The following is a 22,463-nucleotide window of genomic DNA, read 5'->3' as shown; positions in this document are numbered from 1 at the left end:
TGGCCCTTCGCTCATTTTCAACTTCTATTCAATTTTCATACTGCCGTACTCTAACGGAACTATCCACCTACCCTCTTCTAAAGATCATTCTCTAGCTAATAAATCATCACACTAAAGCTTCATGTTAGCATTTCCAACCAAGAACATTTAATAAAAAAAAATAAAATAAATAAATTTGTGCTTTAAAACTTGTTATAAGACTATCCTGATAATAATGTTATAAAGCTGCAATCTGAACGAGGAATTAGACGACTAAATTATCCGGAAAATTTATTTCGCCCTGCAGTTTACTGGGGTTATAAAACGTTAACTATGCACACAAAATATAGGTATTAATGTGTCGAGTGATATGTTAAAGGAATCCGTCTAATGTCAGGGAAGCGGATGTTCCCATGGTCGTTATTCATGTGCAAGATTCTCGTACGTACATAAACACATTGCACTATTTTTGCGCGATTCCTGTATGCCTTCCCAAACGACAAAAAAGTGACTGGCACAAAATTAACACATAAAATATTCGACTTCGTTCACACCATATGTTGTTGCAAGCACGACATGGATATCCTTCCTTCGTAAACAGGGCGACACATTTGCAACCGACAGCAACAGAAGCAGCTGTTGACAAATGATCGAAAGTCATTTACGTTTTAATCGGATTAAATATCTTCTCCCGGTTTGCGAGTTTCGGAAGGAAATGTTCGATCGATGCAGACGGATGATACTTCGAGGGTAAAACTGAACCTGGCTCGAAATCAGATCCATTATTTGGTGTTGTAGTTCTTCGCTTTTAACTTCGAAAAAGGAAAAACCAATGGAATAAGCTTAATCAAAGTGCCCGCATATTAGCGCCATGAATGGATCCAAGCGGGAGCAAGTGATTGAAATTAATTTCAAATTCATAAATGTGTTCCCCAACCCAATTCAAACCGTTCAATTGTGGTTCAGAGCTACGGAATTATGACGGTTCCCAGAGGCAATTAAGCAATTACTAGATTTATGCTCCTCACTGCTACCAACTCGGTTAAAAATTCGAAAGCAAACAAATAACCACTCCTAAATTGTGAACTTCAGATTGAGTTATTTCTACTCTGATGCGATCCAATCTTCAATACTCCAGACACCGTATCGTTTGGTTTGCTATTCATCCCTACTAGTTGGTTCGCTGTTTTATGTAGCATTGCCAATGTGTGCTACCGGAATTTCAAATGCGTGTGTCGAGCGAAAAGTTTCATTATCTATCTTGCGTTTATAAAAGTTGCCACTATCGTAAAGTTTATCCTCTCGGGAGATAAAGATTTAATTCATCTGGTCGTCGTGGTGCTTCTGCTTCGGTGTGCTCAATTTGTTTCATCCCGATTCGCTTTAGTTCCAATTAAAAGCCACTCACTTCGGTGCCGGAATCTGATGGATGGGACTTCCATCGCTTTGGTAGTTTATTTGTCTTGCTTTAGTGCGCAATTAGGGTTATAGAGTTTCCCAGTGTTTGACCCTTGAAATGAGCTTGATTTGATTTCAAATGAGACCACTCGTGGACACACAGAAGAAAAGCGCAAACAATTTCAGTGGGGATTCTTCGTCTTTGCTATCTAAAAAGTCTTGACCATGGTAAAATGTAGGTGAACGATCTTCTTCGCCGCTCCCAGTACTATACATTTAAGAATTTTAAGGAATATTTTTTTTAAGGAATTTTGATTTAAGAATTTTAAGGAATAACTACCTGATCGAAGAAATCTAAACAAATTCAGCTACCATGAGGCCTTTGGCCTGCCTCTACTGCAAAGACCTGCATGATGCTAAACCAGTGTTTGCATGCGAATTCATTTCCAACCCTTCGTAGAGTGAACCTGTCCCATCTTAGCTTACGTTATCGAATTTCTGATGATATCGTCAAGATTCAGTTGTAAGAGCACCAAACACAAATTATTTATATACCGCAGGCATCAGTTGAACAACTTTTCAGTGTTTTCCACTGATACACACAACGTCTCACTGGCATATTTCAGGACATATTTCACGTTAGAATTGATCATTCCAATTCTGATACGTTAACTCATCTGGTTTGATCTCCAAATATGTTGTGAACCCTATTCCTGATTCAAGCAAATAAGGGGTTGTTCATAAACTACGTAGACAGTTTATGGGAGGGGGAGGGGGGGGGGGTTGACAATTATCCAATTGACAATTGTCTACGCAGGGGGAGGGGGGGTTCAAGAATCCCAAAAAACTGTCTATGTAGTTTATGAAAAGGCCCTAACGCTCTTCACTTCAGCAGTCTGAAATTGTCACAATTGAACATGTTGTAGCTTGATTTGTTCTCCATCGATCTTGTTTTCCGTGCTGAGCACCAATGCTACCGACGCCAGGGAGGCAGTTCCCACACCTGGATCAAAGGCGTGATCAGAGATGTTATGCCTCAGAACATCCCGGCGGCGCCGACTGGGATTGAACCTAGGCCTGCTGGGGTGAGAAGTAATCACGCTTACCACTACAGCACCGGCGCCACTCATGTGATAGCTTTGACGGCAGTAATTGATTAGCCTTCTTTGCTGTATTTAAACAAGTACCGTAAAACGGGGGGAAGTTGATCACTCTTTGCTGATATACTTTCATGTTTTTTAATCATATGTTTGGCACACAAACCAATAGCTCTTAAACATGTACTAGCATATGCTTTTGCAATGTACGAATATAGTTTTTTTTTAAATTACATGTTTATTGTATTTTAAGTATAAAAATTTGATCACAATTGCAAATTTTCCATTCTTGGGTGAAATTGGTCTTACAGGTTTTTATTTTGGTTTTTATACAATAGTTACAGAAGTTAGCATTTGTACTTGATTTCTGTTCGCTGAAGACGAATCTGGTGTCAAAAAAAAGTTTGTAAACCCCTCTGCTACTTAGTGGAAAAAGGTATCACCAGGGTCGGAAGGAAGGAATACGGTACACCACACTCTCATCAATCTATGCTGTCAGCAGGAACTCACGACGATAGGGTATCATCCATAAACAGGGCAGCGAGACAGACAATCAAAAGTAATCGTCTGAAGTGGACCCTACACGTTTGCTTTTATTGACAATAATCGTATTGTCAATACATCCTATATTGACGTCAATACATCGGTTCTGAATTCACATCTTCAATATCATGTTCAATAATTCGCCTTCGCGTCAATATATTGATACGTGTGGGGTTTGCTTAGTGGTTATAATGCTCAAAAGCCCCAGGATTAAATCTATATCGAGCAAACCACTAAGGGAGGGAGGTATGGAAACTCCTTTCGAGTCCGGAGAGACGGTAAAACACAAATAAAAGTGAAATTTTCTTATCCCAGGAAATACCTTCAAAACCAATAGAAATACATGAACTATAATGTTATCGTTGAATAAACTTTTAGGTACATAGATAGAGTCAACTTGCGGTTTTGGGTTTTTGGGTGATACTAGATTTTGATGGTGGTGGCGGTGGCAATACAGATGGTGGTGGTGTTTGTATCTGTGGCAGATAGATGGCCGAACTGCTGACTAGATCGCGTACATGCACATTCTTGCACGGGGCATGCAGTGTCCGTACAAGGGAGCCAATATTCCAGCTGGAGCATGCACTTTTCCAACCAGATGATTCTCGAATATTTCAATCGTTTGACGATGGTCGTGTTGGTTCTAACTGGAACTACCGTATGCGTGATAATGTTTCCACCATCGTACCAATAAGGTTCCCGTTTCACCTGTACATAGAATGCCTTGGTTTTCTTTGCATGCACGTAACCTATAGCTCATACCGTAGTAGGCTGTGTATAAAATAAAATGATTTACTTAGTTTGACAGTTGCACCATGACGAAGTAGCAGCGTATTCGTGATTTGTCCCACGCGCATTTGCCGCAAAAAGACATTTCAATCGCCGTGGGAGTGTCCCGGTGGACCGTCAAAAGGGTTTTAGTCCGAGAAAAGAAAGGACAACTATCCGCGAAGGTGGCCACAGGTCGTCCGAGGTCAGCTCGGGTTCCGAGAGTTATCGCTGCTATCAAAAGGAAGATTCGGGTGAATCCAGTGCGTTCAATAAGAAAAATTTCAAAGGAACACGGGATCAGTGACTTTACGGCACGGTAGATCGTAAAGGATGATTGCGGGGCGAAGTCGAGGGCACGGAAAAAAAACTCACATGATTTCCAACCGCATCCGGGAGCTACGAGTCGAACGATGCAAGAAAATCTTGAACTTCCTTAAGAGATGGCAAAAAAGGGACCCGGTGTTCATCCCAGAAGGCGACAAGGTCAACACGGAGGTCTATGTCGGGATTTTAAGTAAGTATGTTCTTCCGTTGATTCAAAGAACAGTACGGTCCGAAGCCAAATGTTGTATTTCAACAAGATGGGGCTCCGTGCCACACCTCGAACCGCACTCAGAAGTGGTTGCAGGAACACCTTCCGTTCTGGGCGAAGGATATGTGGCCGCAAACCAGCCCCGATCTTAATCCGCTGGATTACTCAATATGGCGCGTCATGAAGGCCAATGCCTCATCTAAACGCCACGCGAGTACAGCAAACCACAGACAAACATTGACCCGTACCTGGAGAGAAATGGATCCAGACTACATTATTAGAACCTGCCGTGCCTTCCGGAAGCGTGCGGAGGCCGTAATTGCAGCAAGTGGAAACTCGATCGATGATTAACATAGTTTAAGACTCTGAGAAACATCCACCTTTGAATAAATAAAAAAAACTCGAAAACGAAATTTTTTAAATTTTTTTTATCAAGAACTAATTCCCGTCCGAATTCCCGATGACCTGGTACTAATTCCACACCTGCGGGGTCTGTTCCCAGTCCTCTGGGATCGATACTTTTTTTAAATCTTTATTTAAGAGATTTTTAGCCGAAGGCTAGTTCATCTCTCGAAATCGATGCTGACGATGGGCTAACACGTGGAACCTTCCAAGATGGCGTTGTCTATTGTGCTCGTCCTATCCTTTGACCACCAGGACATAATGGCGCTTCTTCTGGACAATAGCTGCCAATAGAATGAAAGAAAAAAGCCCTTTGTGGACCTAACCACAGCCATTAGTACCGCTTGCCACATGATTTCGTCCCGTTCGTTAATGTACCTAAATTATATAAGTAAAAGTATATATATATATATATATAATTATATAAGTAAAACTAATGCTAAACTAATGCCGCCAAGAAAATGAAATGTACCTTCTCGCCTGGACCAGATGGCATTCCTTCTGCAGTGTATTGTCGTACCATTGGAGCGCTTGTTGAACCGCTTTGCAGAATCTTCAACCAATCTTTTGTAGAGTCGAAATTTCCTGCAATCTGGAAAGAGTCATTTATGGTTCCGATACACAAGAAAGGAGATAACGTGACGTTAAAAACTACAGAGGAATTACTAATCTCTCTGCAGCATCAAAACTGTTTGAGATAATTGTGAGTGGTTTCATTCTTGAGCACACCAAATGCTATATCTCTAGTGACCAACATGGCTTCATGCCTGGACGATCGGTTACCACAAATCTTCTAGATTTTACCACGACATGTTTTGAGCAACTGGAAAATGGGGCACAAATAGACGTCATCTACACTGATCTAAAAGCAGCGTTTGATACGATCAACCATGGTTGTGCTCCTACTTGACTGACAGGTCTCTGCGAGTGAAACTCGATTCCAGTACTTCCTCGTATTTCACGAACTCGTCAGGTGTACCACAGGGTAGCAATCTTGGCCCGTTGCTGTTTGTGTTGTACATCAACGACGCACTTCTTCTACTTGGAGATGGCTGTAAGCTTGCGTATGCCGATGACCTAAAGCTGTACTTCATGGTGCGGACTGCTGAGGATTGCATTCGTCTTCAATCGCTATTGGATCTGTTCGTTGATTGGTGTCGTCGGAATAAGCTTACCCTCAGCATTCCTAAATGTATGGTAATGTCGTATTACCGCATCAGGCAGCCGATTGTTTTTGACTATGCCATCAACGGTGTGGTTCTTCAAAGAACCGACCAGTTCAGCGATCTTGGTGTTCTACTGGACCATAAGTTGACGTTCAACCTCCACCGCTCTGCTCTGATCACAAAGCCATCGCCAGCTAGGTTTTGTGTCGAAAATATCGAAGGACTTCATTGACCCACACTGCCTGAAAGCTCTCTATTGCTCACTTGTGCGACCAATCCTGGAAAATGCCTCCTTGGTCTGGTTTCCTCATCAGTTGACTTGGAGCTTGAGGATCGAAAGTGTTCAGCGCAAGTTTATCAGGATAGCATTACGTAATCTACCATGGCGTGATCCGCAAAATCTCCGGACGTATTCTGATCACTGCAATCTGCTGAGCTTGGATACTCTGGAATGCCGACGGAAAAATCAGCAAGCAGTTTTTGTTGCCAAACTATTGAATGGTGAGGTCGACTGCTCGAGGCTTCTCTCGCTGTTGGATATCCGAGTACCACCGAGAACATTACGAAGTGGTACCCTTCTCCAACCACGGTACCATCGAACGGCGTTCGGTTACAACGAACCACTAACAACTATGATGCGTACGTTTACGGCTGTCGAAGAATTATTCGAATTTGGGGAATCTTCATCTCGCTTTTTGGCACGGATTAGAAACACTTGAATTGTTTTAGCTTTAAGGTTGTTTCATGTAGACAATAGTCCGATGAATAAAATTAAATAATAATAATAATAATAATAATAATTTTGTTTTAGTTTGAGCAATTCGAAAAGAGCTTGACTAGTTTTAGATGGTGGCACTGGTAGCGACGGTCACTGAAAATGCCGACAGTGAAGACTGGGTGGTGATGAGAGGTATCATCGATGAACACACGGGGGAATAGCTTTTCTCCACTTGCTGTTTGGTAACACCGCTGAAGAAGTGGAACACTTTCGTCGCATTCTCCAGTGTCATTTTCACAGTGTCATGGCCACTTTAAACCGTGTTGTCCCGGTTCGCTGCATAGTATCCTACGTTGATTTCCGCAGCCAATTTCGATCCCCGGAAAAGTTGCAGCGATTTGAACAGCAGCTTGACCCGGCGACTGTGCATTTAAAATACAATCAGGAATATCGAACCTTTTGCCGAGGTCTTTATCAAACAGCGATCTGAGGGACTCGATCGCCTTCTAGAGGAGATCCTTTGGTCGGGTAAGTTTGTCCGGTATCAGTTTGTATAGCTGCTTCTGTTGTTGTTTCTTAGCCTTCAAAATACAACATTTGAACTGTCAAATTAATCGGGTTGCCAAGAATGCCATTATTCACAAGCAATCAAAGTCAGTCTGATGACTGGCACTCTTGGCACTGCCGGCACACTGAGAAAAAAAGTAGGCACAAAATAAGTGTGTATTGTATAGTGACCACTTCTTGTCCTAATGCAAAACCCACCACCATAAAACCTCCATCGAACTCTTTGAATCACACTACATTATAAACAGCGAAATTATCTGCATCCATCAAAATTATGATACAACTTTTCTTTTTCTTCCCGGATGCGTACATAGCATTTTATAAAATACGATTAGGCACAACCCAACTAACAATTTTCACAATTTAAACGCTTTGCTCATTTCATTTATACAGCCTCAAGTTGTACTCAAATGCAATACGATATGAGATAACCTTTACTCAACACCTCTATACAAGCAAATCTGGCGAACTTAGTCAGGTACTTATGACTGTTGGGATGGTTGTGGCAAGCTCTTATTGCATATCCATTTACGCTTCTATATAGTTGTTATTCTGCTGTTTAGTTGTAAGTGAACTTGAAAGGCGCTTATCCAACCATTTCCCGATTATCCAATAACCACTACACAGCTTGATTTTGAAGCCGGGTTAAATATTGTTTGCTTCTTATACGATGGAGGTATTTATTGAATTTATTTTACTGCGAGTAAAATTCCTCGAAATTAGTTATAAGCACACACACACACACCACCAAATTAATTACTACCCTGCACAGAAACCTGGACTCGAACTCGAGACGACCGCATTGGCAAACCTTGACACTTCGCTACGCCAACACTTTGAACTGACTGGCTTTATAGTAGTGCACATAAAACACTTTTCTCAACTAGCTAGTTCAGCTTTGTAAAGGAGCGGGGTAAACGCTGTAAAACTGCACAGGTCTAAAAATAAACCTAGGTGATTTTAAAAATGCTTCCAAAGTAGCGCTAACACAGTTTATTAGCTGAGTACATTGCCGATACTAGCATAATTGTTCCATCTTTGCTTGATTTCCTATTCATATGGGACAGTTATGCTTTTATGGGCAGTACAGGTTGTGTTGTTGTTGAAAAATCACTTTTGATGTTTATGTTATTCAGCAAGAGCCATCTAATGAGTAATATATTCTCTTTATTAACTTTGTTTTGCAGCTACAAACTGAATGTTGATTAATAGTTGCATAAAAGTGACATTAGCGTTTATTGGCTGCTGTTATTCAGTGCGACTGACAAATTGAATAATGGTTGTGAAAAAGTTGAGTAAACGCTCGCCAAAACTATTTTGCTAGCTTCTGCTTGTAGTTGTGCAGCTGTTTTCAGCTACTTTATAGCACAATGCTGAAAATGTTAGTTGGGAAGTCCATTTGATACGCAATTTGCGGCCGAGTTCATTAAAAAATATCATCAACAAACACTTTTACCTTGCACTATAGTAGATAAGCGCTGAGCAATTTACCCAGTGAAGCTTATCCAAAAGTAACCAATTTTTCAAGAAATTTTCATTTTAATTTTGAATTACATTTAGATTAACTTCACAAATTAACAGGCATTGTGACAACTTCTCCGAGTATTGTCACTATTAACAAAGCTTAAAAATTAAGTAGGACTAAAATTTATGTCTTTGATTACTGAAAAATCCTGTTCCTCTAGTTTGTATGAGGAAGATCTTATACCAGTAATGCACCAAGAAAAGGTGATCTACCAGCGGTACCGGTCTCAACTTTACCCCGTTTTACGGTATGTATTACACAGATAGTATGTAATTTTTCGAATAGATGGCTAACATTTCGAATAGATGAGGTTTCATGTTATGAATTACAGTCAACTCTCCACATCTCGATATTTTCTATAACTCGATAGATTCTGCGTTCCCTTCATTTTCCCATGTATCGTACTCTCCAGAAGTCGATATTTCTACAAGACGATGTCTCCTTTGTTCGATGATCTATGTAATGTTATTTTGATTCTATAACTCGATATGTCAAAGGTAGAGCTCCTGAATTATGTGATGTTGATGTTAAAATCAAAGGAAATTTAAAAACACGATAGTTGGTGAGTACTCAAGACCCATCGACCACATCAGAACATGTTCCTGGTGTTTCGGTGAAATGGTCCGTACCTTTAATTTATACCAGGACCTATCATGAGGTACATCAAACAGGTTATATTGAATGCTCAGGACGAAGTTATAAGGCCATGCCAAATGGTTATTATGCCGAACGGTCATTAAGCCGAATGGTCATTAGGCTGAATTCCAAAAAAAAAATCTTAGCATTTGCGAAGAAAATTTTCTGGATTGGAAAAGGGAATGAAATATGGATAAATAAGGCTATACCATTTTGGACTCAAATATTAAACAATTCCGTCTCATATCAGAAAGAAAAAGAAGAAGAATAATAATAATACAAATAAGAAGAAGAAAAGAAGAATAAGAAGAAGAAGAAGACAAGCTACTTTAGAAATCTTTGGCCGAAAATCTCCTTAATAAAGACAGACAACCAACCAGCCTACTTTAGGGATCAAGGGATCCTCAGGGAATTTTACTTTTCCTGGAGAAACCTGGCATTCTCAGGGAATTTCGTCAAAAGTCAGGGAATAATTATAATACATTATCAGCCTGACTATAATAACAAAAATTTACATGCAAAATACTTTGTAAATAACAAAAATTTTTATTAGGATAGCAAAAGAATACCTGTGGGGTATTGTTTTGGTATTGCATTTGCATAATTTGGTATTAGGATGGTATTGTGGGAACATTTTTTTGGCATTATTTTTTGATCAGGTCATCAATACCAATTTAAGGTATCGAGATATTCGTTCCTGCTCAGGATTCCTTGAAGAACAGTGAAGAAAAGATCAAGTACAATTTGCTATCAAGGTAGTCCTGAGGAACTCAAGAAACGTGCTCAACTTTTTGGCTCATTACGCAAAAAACGGTACTCTCTTCGGTCCCAAGCTAATCGATGTACCCTCCGAAACATAGGAAAATCCAAGAACCCCTCATTTTATCTGTCAAACATTCATAGCGAATCAAAACAAACATTGTGTAGTACTAGAATGTTTACTAGAATGGGGTACGTTAATCGATTTGCTTGAGACCAATAGGCTAGTCAAGTAGTGAGCCAATTTAAAATCGTTAGTTTCTACCGGTTGTAGGATTTGAATAGGATTTGAAAGACATTTTAATGGTAATTCATACGAATTGCTGAAGTTAATTCATGGAAATTAAAAAAAAAATTCCAGGGCTATTCTGAGGACAATGCCAATAAGTATCAGGGAGAAAAAGAATCCGAAGCAAAATTCCATGGGAGTATTTGCAGAAAACATAGAAATTTGGGAAATAATTCCATGAGAGTTGAATGCCAAATAATGTTGATGAGAAATCTATGGAATTTATTACTTCACTGTAAGTGAATTCTGAGGAAACTTTCAAAGTGAGTAGAATTCCAAGGGAAGGAATAAAATTCAAAGGACATTCTGAAATGAATTTATTGGATAATCTGATAATAATTCCAATCTACTTCTTACTGAGAAGTATTCAAGGTAATTCCGATGAAAATTCAGTGGGAATTGAATTTGGAGGATGATTCCAAATATATTTCAAGGAACATTTCAAGAGAATTGTAATCATGTTCCGGTGATAATTTTTAAAGAATTCAAAGGAGAGTTCCAAGGGATTTGTGAGGAGCATTTCAAATAATTTATGGGAGTCCTGATCAAAACTTTAAAGGAATTCATAGAAAAGTCTCATAGGAATTTCTGTATAATACAAAGTTAATGCTGCGCAGAACGCCAAGCGAATTTTCCGTAAAAAATCTCCTGGCAATTCCTAGGTCATACCATAGAGGTAACTCTAAGACTAGTAGGTCACGAAGAAACGAGCTCTACTTTTTGACTCAGCTCTGGTACTATCTTCGGTCCCAAGCTAATCGATGCACCCCTCGAAACATAGGAAAATCCACTAACCCCTCATTTTATCTGTCAAACTTTCATAGCGAATCAAAACAAACATAGTGTAGTACTGGAATTTATACTAGAATGGGGTACGTTAGTCGATTTGCTTGGGACCAATAGGCTAGTCAAGTAGTGTGCCAATTTCAAATCGATAGTTTCGTATTGATTGTTCGTCATACTGCATAAATAAATTATAATATTAAAAAGAATTTCAGATTTTTTTCCTTGAGTTTGTTTTCCGTCGATCTTGTTTTCTGTGCTGAGCACATATGCTACCGACGCCAGGGAGGCAGCTCCCACACCTGGACGCTACCTATTGACCCATCAACTCATGAACCGGGGACCAACGGCTTTACTTCCCTTCCAAAGTAAGGCGTGATCAGAGATGTTATGCCTCAGACGTCCCGGCGGCGTCGACTGGGATTGATACCAGGCCTGCTGGCGTGAGAGGTAATCACGCCGCTGGCATTGCAGATTGACTTTAACGAATTCTGCAGATAATTTTCAAGAGTATTATGGAGAAAATTATAAAATACCAGAAAAAGGTCTAAGATGAACTCTGAGGGTATTCTGAGATGATTCAAGCAAATTCTACACAAAATACTGAACAAATCCTGTAAAGATTTCCAAGGGATGATAGAATCTATTTTCGAGATACAAAAAGGAAAAGAATCAAGATTTGGAAAAATTGATAAGTTTTTTTTTTAGATTTTTTGTTTAAAAAATTTTATGATCCTGGATTAAGAAAAATCGTTAGTTTTATTTAAAAATGTTCTGGATATGGACAAATTCCCAAGATTCTGAAACGTCTAAATACTAAGAACAAATATCTAAATGTTTAAAATCTTAAAAAACATAACTGTGTAATGAAGCTCGTCTAACATTTTTTAAGTCTGGGCTAATGACCATTCGGCCTAATGGCCGGACGCCCTCTTGACAATAGTCCCACCTTCGAAAATGACCAGAACCTTTGTAAAATCGCAAATTAAATGTCAATAGCTGGCAACCTTATTGCGTGTTTTGTGTATATTGGCCTGGGTGTGGAATGGTGTTGAGTACTTGGCACTGATGAAGTCGAAATACGCGTATCTGTCAAAAGATAAGCAGTTATAACGGAATTTAAAGGAAATAAACCAACACACTCAAAGCTCTTCACTAATATTATAAATTAACTACTCGGAACTTCCTTAAATGGATCCTTGAACCATTTGTCGAATTCATATGCGTAAATAAGGCCAGATATTCTAGTAGATGAAGTATACCGGTATTATTCTTGAAATTATAGACGATAAAAAATAATTTGTTTATTCTATGAGTCGATAATTCTATAACTCGATGGTCCCTTCAATATCAAGTTATGGAGAGTTGACTGTATTGCAAAAAATCAAATTCGTCATTTTGTAAAAAGGGGCCAGGGGTGAAATGGCTGCATTCCATTAAATGATTTCCCACAGTGAGAGTTTATTCAAAGCTTCATACAGAGAGTCGGATCAGAAATTCCATTTTTTTTCTCAATGTTTTGCCCTGGATTTACACTACTGCAACTATAAAAGCACGCTGAATTTATCGGTTGCTTATAAAATTTTATGCTTTCTGAGTTTCTAATATTCTTTCCAAACACTCCCTGTAAGTTAACCATATAATTCTTATCCACCAAGCGGAAACTTCAATCGAAATAGCAACCTCAAATAAAACAACATATCAGCAAAGATAAAAGAAGCTCTTGTTCGTCAATATTTATCAACTACGCAAAACGTTATGCTACACTAAAACAACCATAAGTCTTCATGAGGATTTGTACTCACAACACTCCTTTAAATCAATTTATTAGGTCCCATCTTAATCAAAATAAATTAGTGGATGAATAAACGACGCTTTCATGTTTCTTTATCTGCTTTCTCTCCGTCCACAGATTATTCGGATGAATTGACACTATTCAACGCTACCGCATCTCATCACAACCCCATCCAAATTGGCTCAAGATGAACAACAGTAAGATGCAAATACGGGAGAACTTAACGATGGACGGAAACACCAGGACGTACACTGAAAATCGGGGTTACTTCATCACTCGGATGACACTTTTGACGACAGTAGCCATATTCAGTTGCCTGCTGGTGGGCACAGGACTGCTCATATATCACTTTGCCGGTTGCCAGGAAATACCAGTGCACGCCAGCATATGCGATCATCGTTACCACTTTACGTCCAACCTCTCCCGGTTACATCCCGACACAACACCACTAGACGCTAGCACGGCACCGTCGACGACGAGCACGTCTTCTAGCACTACGACCACAAGTGTCACCGAAATCAGCCATCAATCTACCAGCTCGTCTGATGGCCAGCCAAAAACAGCCCAAGAAGACGATGTACGGTTGCCAAGATCGATCGAACCGATTGCGTACAACATTCGACTAATACCGTTCATATTTGAAGATAATTTTACATTCACCGGTACGGTTGACATCGTGATACGGGTGAAGGAAGACTGTGATAACATAACACTGCACGCGGTGGCCCTGCAAATCCACGAGGCACATGTTCGACGGCATGAGCCTGGCGCTAGTTTAGAAGACGACGATGGCGATAATGGAGGTCGCAACGCGCGGCACGTTCGCACCACAAGCGATGCAACAGGCGACAGTGGTGATAATCGAGAGCAAAACGAAGTGGACAATGTTGGGGATGCTGCTGATGATGATGCCGGTGATTCAAGGCGAATCGAAATAGACCGACAGTTTGTTGTGGAGAGCAAACAATTTTATGTGCTTATGTTCAAGCGGAAATTGCGCGCTGGTGAAAGATACGTGGTGAGGATTAATTACGTTGGGGTGCTCAACGATTATCTGCAAGGATTCTACCGTAGCTCGTATGTTGTGCGGAATGAAACAAGGTGAGCAACTGGTTTGTTTATATTTTTTTTTGTTTTGGTAATAGGCATACAATTAACAGAATAGGACAACGTAGGCCCGATTATGGCAATACATCTACGATGTAGTAAATTTACCTGTCTTCTATTGAACGCTAATTGGTCATATAGGGTATACGTCCCTAACCTCGGTCTAATATGCAGCCATCGATTACGTTTTTAATCATAACTCATCAATGAATTTACCTGCAAACGATATTCTACTGCTAAATGGTATGCTTAGATATGCTTATCATGTCGTTTGCTATCAGAAACCACGAAAAGTTGAAAAACTTACTTTTTTTAAGACAATAACTCACGAGGGAAATGTATGTAATATGGGTCTATTGTCCCCAAATTGGGTCTATTTATGGATGCAACTTCGTCCTATCTTGTTTGATCCTCAAAAAAACGCTCTTGGTAACGTTTTCTGATGTATTTTTTTTTATCACTATCACTGTTAACTTAATGCTCTTCATTCCTCAAAACATTTCTTAGAGAAAATTTTACGAAAACTACATTAAATCACTCAAGTTAAAAATTAAAAATTAAAAATTTCGCTTATCGTCTTTCGACCGCAGAATATCTAAATCAAAACATTGTGATCTTCATTATACAGATTTGGCAGAAAAAATCTCCCTTCCTGTTCGTTCCTTATCATCCAAATGCAAACCACATTGTTGACGTTACTCTTATTGCTATATGCTGTCAAATGAATTTCATGGGCCAAAGTTAGGAACATAGAAAAGAAATGTGTCCCTAAAGTTGGGTCCATGTTTTACTTGTGAAAACGTTGTTAAACAATTAAAATAAACATAAAATATTCAAACAGCAACTGTAAGTTTTACGTCTAGTGTGTATTATCAGGTAATTCCAATCAATAAATGCCATAATCAGGCCATTTGATGATCGTCAGTCAACCTTCCCATCTTAACCTTATAAGTCATGGCGGCTAAAAACTCCGAACATTGTGATATTCTCAACCAGTTTTATTACTTACGAGAGCTGAAAATGTATTGAAATGTTGTGATATAAATTGATTTGTGTGTGGTACACATTTATCAACCATCAGTGATCAATATTTTCCTTATTTTTTGTGTAATATTCCTTAATTAATTATTTATTTGCGTGATAGGCCGAATGAAAGGACTAGACCCACATTACATACCGTAACCCTATTTAATTTAGTTTATCGTGCATTACTATTTACTGTTCCATTCAATAAACATACAATGCACAGTGGTACAGATATGAAAATTCGTCCAGATTAGAAAACAAAAATATTAACCATTGAAACGTTAGCACCAAAGTAGCCTTTGATGAAAGTTACAGATATGGTGGTCATTAAAAAAATCTTTTGGATTTTGTCGATTCATAACTAATGTCGTATTTGAATAGGTAAACGATAAATATGATTGGGATTGCCGCAACCGTAAAATGTAAATTTGGGTAAAAAAAACTTAAATGAACAAAATATCACACTCGACAATATTTTTTTTTAATGTTTGAAAAGCTTTAAAAACTCACATCTACTGTAAAATTTTCAAGATGGACACTTAATTCTTTTTTTTTAAATCATTCAATAGCAATTTTAGAACAAATTGTTGAATATTTTTTTTGTGAAATTTTAAACAGAAATCCATCTATACACACACTTAGAAATACCTAATTTTACACGTTATGTAATCCATCTTTCTTGAAGGGTGAGACGTAAACAACCATGTCATGTAAAATTAAGTGCTCCGAGACTGAAAAGTTCGGTACTCGACGATTAGTACGTTTGATTGAGCTTAATTTCGCGTCTAATATGACTCAATTTTATGTCAAAATTGACGCTCGTATATGTCAGCTCAGAAAACCTAAATTAACATGAATTTTTCTAAGTGTGTATAACACTGAGTGGCATAAAAATCTCTGTTCACGTCTTCCTTCGGAAGAAAAGTAAAGCCGTTGGTCCCGGCCCATTTGTGTTGGCAGGTGCGGAAGCTGCTTTCCTGCACATTCAATTGCCGTCAAAGGATGTAAATCGATGTTCGTCGGTCACTGGCACTAGATTGCGGAACAGAGACCGACGTTAAATAAAGGAATGAAGATTGAGCTGATTTTTTGTTTGTTTTGTTCATCACCGCCCATGGAACATTTTTACGACAAGAAAATTTGAAAATGTTAATGGAAAATTGGAAAAGTCGGAAAACTATCTTCTCTTCTTCTTTATATATAGACTGGAACGAACAAAAATTGGTCAACAAAAAAATCGTTACTTTCAGTCAAAATTCATATCACAAAAATATTCTTATTTTGCTTTTGGTATATATTTAAAGGAAAAAATGTTTGTTTATTTTTTTTTTTGGTTTGCCAAATCCGTGCCTACCGTTTAACCCCTTCCATTAAATTTTGCACAGTGGTCTCATCGACCTTATTTGCCGCCGAACGTCAGTTAGATTTAAACTGCTGCTCGTTTCCCATGGATTTATTAGTTTTTTTTTTTGAGTTTCCGTTTGACCAAGGCCAAATACCGTTCGATAGGGCAGAGTTCTGGGCTGTTGGGAGGGTGTAGTTTTTGGGTACCACAACCACGTTGTTCGCATCGTACCACTCGATTACTTTTTCTTATGGTGGCAGCTCGCCAAGTCCGGCCAGAACAGCACAGGTCTGCTTAAGGTATGGTAGCAGCCGCTTTTCCAGGCACTCCTGGACGTAGATCTCTTGATTGATGGTTCCCGTAGTAATGAAAATGCCACTTTTTAGACCACACGTGCATATGGCCTGCCAGACGAGATATTTTTTCGGGAACTTCGATAGTTTGTTGGTTTTGAAAATTTCAGCCACCTTCCCTTTTTCTGATGTGGTATAAAACAGGGGAAGCTGCTTGAAATCCGCCTTCACATAAGTTTCGTCGTCCATGACGACACAGTCGAACTTTGTGAGCAGATTCGTTTACAGCTTTCGGAACCGCTGCTTTGCCGACGGGTTTTATTTGTAATCTTGGTTCGTCACCTTCACCTTCTTGGCCCGCTGCACAGTAGTATGGTAGACATTGAGCTTGCCAGCGACATCCCAGATGGAGAGGTTAGGATTCCGCTTATATTTCAGCGCCACCGCTTTTGAGTCCACAGGTGCAAATAAGCTGCCAAACCAAGTATTTTTCGGAAAATTTGACAATTTTTTCTGCTTGAACTTATAACGCAATCAAATTTCTGACTCAATAAATCTGCGTGAGAATAATTTGAATTTCGCTTAAAAAGCAAAATTTTGATACGCTGTTCCTCTTGCTTCGACGCCATTTTGACGCACAAACCTACAAAATGTAGGGTGCACGATTTAAAAAACTACAAGGGACAGCCCTATGGGGTTGTACGTAATGGTGACGCAGGACTACGTGGTCTTATATAATAAATGTTATTCGTTAACTGCAGCAGAGGCTTGTGTTTTGTATGGGCATAGGAATTTGAGCGGAGTTCTCTCTACTTATACTCTTTAGTATGACGCGCTTGACATGGATGGCCCACAGCAATTCCTCTGCCGTCACAAGATTTTTTTTAAATTAGATCCGCAAAATCCGTGACTTCTCAAAAGGAATCCGTGCCTTCAAATACTAATACGAGACAACAACAAAATGTTTTCATTGCCTAAACATAGTATTTTTATACTATACTACATGGCATTTCAGACTTAAATATTGCTTATAGCACATTAGATTTTTGCCTGCTCTCAACTTAGTGTTCATTAAAGTACTTCCACATTTTAATTCAGAACTTTCTATACCTGTACTATCCTATGCCCAAGAAGATAGAGAAATTTTCCAACCCGAAAAATTAATAGACCGGACGGGAATCGAACTCATTCGCCTCCAGCATGGACTTGCTTTGTAGCTGAGCCTTTACCGACTGAGCTAAAGGAGTATCGTTTGTAAAATTTGTTTTTTTTTTTTTAAATAACATTGTATTATCGTCAGTTATTTAGGTATAGTATAAATTCTGAGTAATTAGTGAACATAATAAAACACCCTCAGATTATGAGATTCTATTGAGCAATATACCAGCCTAGATTTTATGAAATACTATTTAAAAAAAAATACATGCATTTTCATTTGAAATGCAAATTTTCTTGAAAATTAACCTTTGCGTCTCTGCCGTATTTTGCTGTCCTAAATATTGAAGTTAATTTGGGTCTAGTTTTCTCAACCACATAATCGAGAAATTACCAGAGTTTCATAAGTCACACTTGTTGGTCACGTGGCGGTTCTGTATTTACACAAATATTTCATGGGGTCTGTCCAATGGTGAGACATTTTCATTTTTTTTTTCTAATATGAACCTAGCACTTTTCGTTGTCAAATCATAACCGAATCGTATATATGTGATTTTGTGGATCATGCACGACTTATCACGATGTATACCAAAAATTACAGGTTTTCCAAATCGTCCAGGACATCAGTTGATTTGTTCTGTTAGATCAACCAAGCCTGCAAAAATGTCTGTAGTATCGGAAAATGTCCAATCAGATTTAAAGTGTCTATGTGGATCATGCGCGATCTATTTCCGAGTAATCCAAATGTTGTAGGTTCTTCAAATCGTCCTGGAGTTCAGATAATTTGATCTACTAGATCAACCGAGATTGGGACAATGTCTTTAGTATCGATATATTTCCAGACAGATACACAGTGTCTATGTGGATCATGCATGAACTATTGTCTTGTAAACTAGATGTTTTAAGTTCTCCAAATCGTTCTGGAGTTCAGGTGATTTATTCTAACCATGACTGCGATAACGTCTGTAGTATCGAAATATGTCCAAACAGATTCATAGTGTCTATATGGATAATGTTTAATTATTTCCACGTACACCAGATGCTCAAGGCTCTCCAAATCGTCTTGCAGTTCAGATGATTTGTTTTACTAGATCAACAAAGGCTAGGATAATATCTGTAGTATTGAAATATCGATTTGGAAATCCTAGAACATTTGGCATTCACGTAAATAGCTTGGAATGATCCACATAGACACTGCAAATTTGTTTGGACATATTTCGATACTACAGATATTGAATTAGTCTAGGGTGATCTAATAGCAAAATGATCTGATCTCCAGAATGATTTCAGAACCTATAACATCTTGTATACGTAGCAATAGGTCGGGTACAATCCACATAGACACTTTGAATCTGTTTGGGAATATTTCGATACTACAGTATGGTTGATATAGTAGAACAAATCGACTGACAAACAAACAAATCCACGACAAATCCGCGAAATCTGTGAAATCCACGCCTGTTGTAACAGCCCTGCAACTTTCGAAAAGCTACTGATTCCGATCAATAGCGCTGCAGCTTCAGCCTCCTTCAATGGATGCTCATGTGCAGCCTTTCGTTGAGAACTGGAGAACACCACCACTCACCACGCGATGATTGAGTAAACAGCGTTTAGTGAGACTGGATGGAATTCAACTTTGAAATCTGTGTTAGGGAAATCGCTTTTCGCAGACAATCGGTGATAATTTTAATTATCATTGCAACTGTTGCACATCCGTGCAATTTACAATAGTGACATTTTGGAAAATTATAAGGTCTTAATTTTAGAGGATTCGTAGAAAACATTCCTATCGATTGGCGTACGGCCAACAGCGACACTCGAAAAACTACTTATTCCGATCAAATAGCGGTGCGGTTTCTTCCTCCTTCTATGGATGTTCATGTCTCGGCTCATGTGGGCTGCAGCTCACTGCTTGCAGGAAGCCTTTCGTTGTGTACTGGAGAACAATGTTCAACGCCACGTGCCGAAGCACTGTTGCAGCTGATGCCGACGACCGCACACCACCACACACGGTGATTGGAACTGAATCCTATTAGGGGTTGAGGCCAGCCTTGGTAGCTAGCTGCTTGCGGGGAGCCTTTCGTTGTGTGCTGGAGCATATCACCACTCACCACGCGGTGATTGAGTAAACACCGTTTGGTGAGACCAGATGGAATTTAAATCTGTGTTAGGAAAATCGGTTTTCGCAGGTAATCGATGATAATTTTAATTATCAAAGCAACAGTTGCGCATTCGTGCAATTTTCAACAGTGACATTTTTAAAAATAATTAAATCTTAAATCTAGCAGATGCGTAGAAATATATCTGATTGATTGGCGATAAAATTATTGAAATTTGTCCAAAGGCAGCTGAGTAACGTTCAAAATCTTTCATAATTTTGTTACATATTCCATTTTCGGGTTTCACAAAGTTTACTCTCATATATAGAAATCACAGACGTAGTCCTACGTCAAAAACGCACATTTAAAAAATTCGTTTAATTTGAGCCGACCAATTTTTGACCGTTCCACCCTTTATTCATTTCCTCAACTTTTATGCTGGGCGCTTTGCAATTGGCAATGGCAAAGAATTGAGTATTTGACTATGGTGTTCATTTCAACAGCGCCGGTGGTGTAGTGGTAAGCGTGATTACCTCTCACCCCAGCAGGCCTGGGTTCAATCCCAGTCGGCGCCGCCGGGATGTTCTGAGGCATAACATCTCTGATCACGCCTTCCTTCGGATGGGAAGTAAAGCCGTTGGTCCCCGGTTCATAAGTTGATGGGTCGATAAATAGGGTCCAGGTGTGGGAGCTGCCTTCCTGGCAAGTCGGTAGCATTGGTGCTCAGCACGGAAAACAAGATCGACGGAAAAAAACAAACCAAAGAAAAAAAAAATATGGTTTTCATTTATAAAGTAGTTAACGGTTTGCTGCCTCGTTAGTTGTGTGATCGGATTGAAAGAGGAAGTGATTTTCATATATATAACACTATAAACGCGGATGAAGTAAGAATACCACATCTGTTGAATAATGCTTCACAAAATTCATAATTTTTCAAAGGTATAAATGTTGCCTACATACATTAGGAGTGCAACAACACTTACAGAATTTAAGAGACGCTGCATTTCACATGTAAAAGCTGTCTATTGATCAATTATATTTTTAAGACATTTTACTAACTTGTGTAGCATATTCAAAAAACTACATTGTTCCCCACGATAGCGATGATGAATTTTTAGTTTTTCGATTTTGTAGTAGCAATAGAAAAATAGTCTACAATGGCTGGAAGTCGTTTCCCTGGATATAGTCCTGGCACTGCAGAAGCTTAAACGTGTAAATGAAAGTATTGTCGAGGATTATACTTGGACTCTTGATAACTGGTTACACCTGTGAATGTTTTTGGTTGATGCCTATAGCATATTTAACAGAAATTTATATCTGTAATTGTAACCAGCTCGATTTTGTTTGCAAACTTGGTTAAAATGTTTATATTTAATTATCTGGTGGTGGTAGGGTCGATGACGGTGGCTAGCTTGATGGCGGGAAACAGTGAGGCTTATGGAGACTCGGTGAAAGCGTCTGGCGACGCCAGTCGGTAAGCACAATGGCGGACTCTGGCGAACAAATGTTGGCTCCACTGAGAGTTTTGGTTCCACGCCTGGATATGGCAGCCTTGGATTTTACGGGTGTGTGGAGACCTGTTCGGTACAATTTGCGGTGGAACTCAAATCCTAATCTTCCAGCTTCCTACCGCTTGGTCGGGAAACTACGACCGGTATAGCGCAACCACGCGGGATAATTAAACAATTACTCCAAAGCGAGTCCAACCTCGGTACCGTCGAGAGGCCAGTTCTCCACCAAAAGCTACCTTTACAACTAACGGGTCCAAAAGGGCACAAAAGAGACGGTCTTAGGCCCTTTTTTGAATGGTGGCTACTTCAATCCCTGTTCCATACCTGACTCTCTCTCTCTCCACTCCTGCTACTACGACACTCTTACTTTACTTCACTTTACTTTTAACGGTTTTCAACTTATCCAACTGCTCTCGTTAAAGTTTACTTGGCAAGTGGCGGAAGATGTTTCCGTGCTACTCACCGATCCCTTTCTCTGTACTTCTCGTACCCATTCTCCTATTTTCCACTGAACTCAAATTGTTGGCTCCAGAAATCATTTGACATTTTTCCGCTCTCATGGGCTCGCAATATCACGCGGGATATTGGAACAAAATATCATGCTTGATATTGATTTTACAAGCTCCTTTGATATTGTGAGACTATTCACAACGTGCAAACATCAAGCTGAGAGTTGACTCGACACAACAATGATTCCATTGCACATCGTTTTCTTAGAAAGAGAAAGCATAGTTTGCTATCTCTTTTTAATCTTTACCGATAGCAGACGCGAAGGGACTGCTGCAAGCCGTTATGGAAGTTTCGGTAGCAGTGTAAATAAAAAATCATTAAACGCAACCTCACCACAGTTTGGTGAGATTTGCAGTTGGTGAGTTTTGTTAACTTGATATTCCAGCTACGATATCACGGCTTGCAAAATCAACCGCAGTTGTTTGCTTGTTGATTTTTGTCTACGAAAATCAAGCGT

At 39.2% G+C, this 22,463-nt stretch overlaps 1 protein-coding gene across 1 annotated transcript in view; it reads left to right on the top strand.

Annotated features, from left to right (window-relative positions):
• Nucleotides 1-22,463, top strand: part of LOC135700420 (aminopeptidase N-like) — a 63,536-nt gene that overhangs the window by 28,286 nt on the left and 12,787 nt on the right. Inside the window, exon 2 of the mRNA XM_065220922.1 lies at nt 13,078-14,061. Within this exon, the coding sequence (XP_065076994.1) occupies nt 13,148-14,061 (914 nt within the window). The 5' untranslated portion in view covers nt 13,078-13,147. The remainder of the gene's footprint in view (nt 1-13,077; nt 14,062-22,463) is intronic.

The sequence above is a fragment of the Ochlerotatus camptorhynchus genome, unplaced genomic scaffold (assembly GCF_037179485.1).
Source record: "Ochlerotatus camptorhynchus isolate MF236.1 unplaced genomic scaffold, CSIRO-AGI_Acam_v1.1 ptg000136l, whole genome shotgun sequence".
In the NCBI taxonomy this organism is placed as follows: domain Eukaryota; kingdom Metazoa; phylum Arthropoda; class Insecta; order Diptera; family Culicidae; genus Ochlerotatus; species Ochlerotatus camptorhynchus.
The sequence above is the reverse complement of the archived record's forward strand: the minus strand, read 5'-3'. Positions and strand labels throughout refer to the sequence as shown.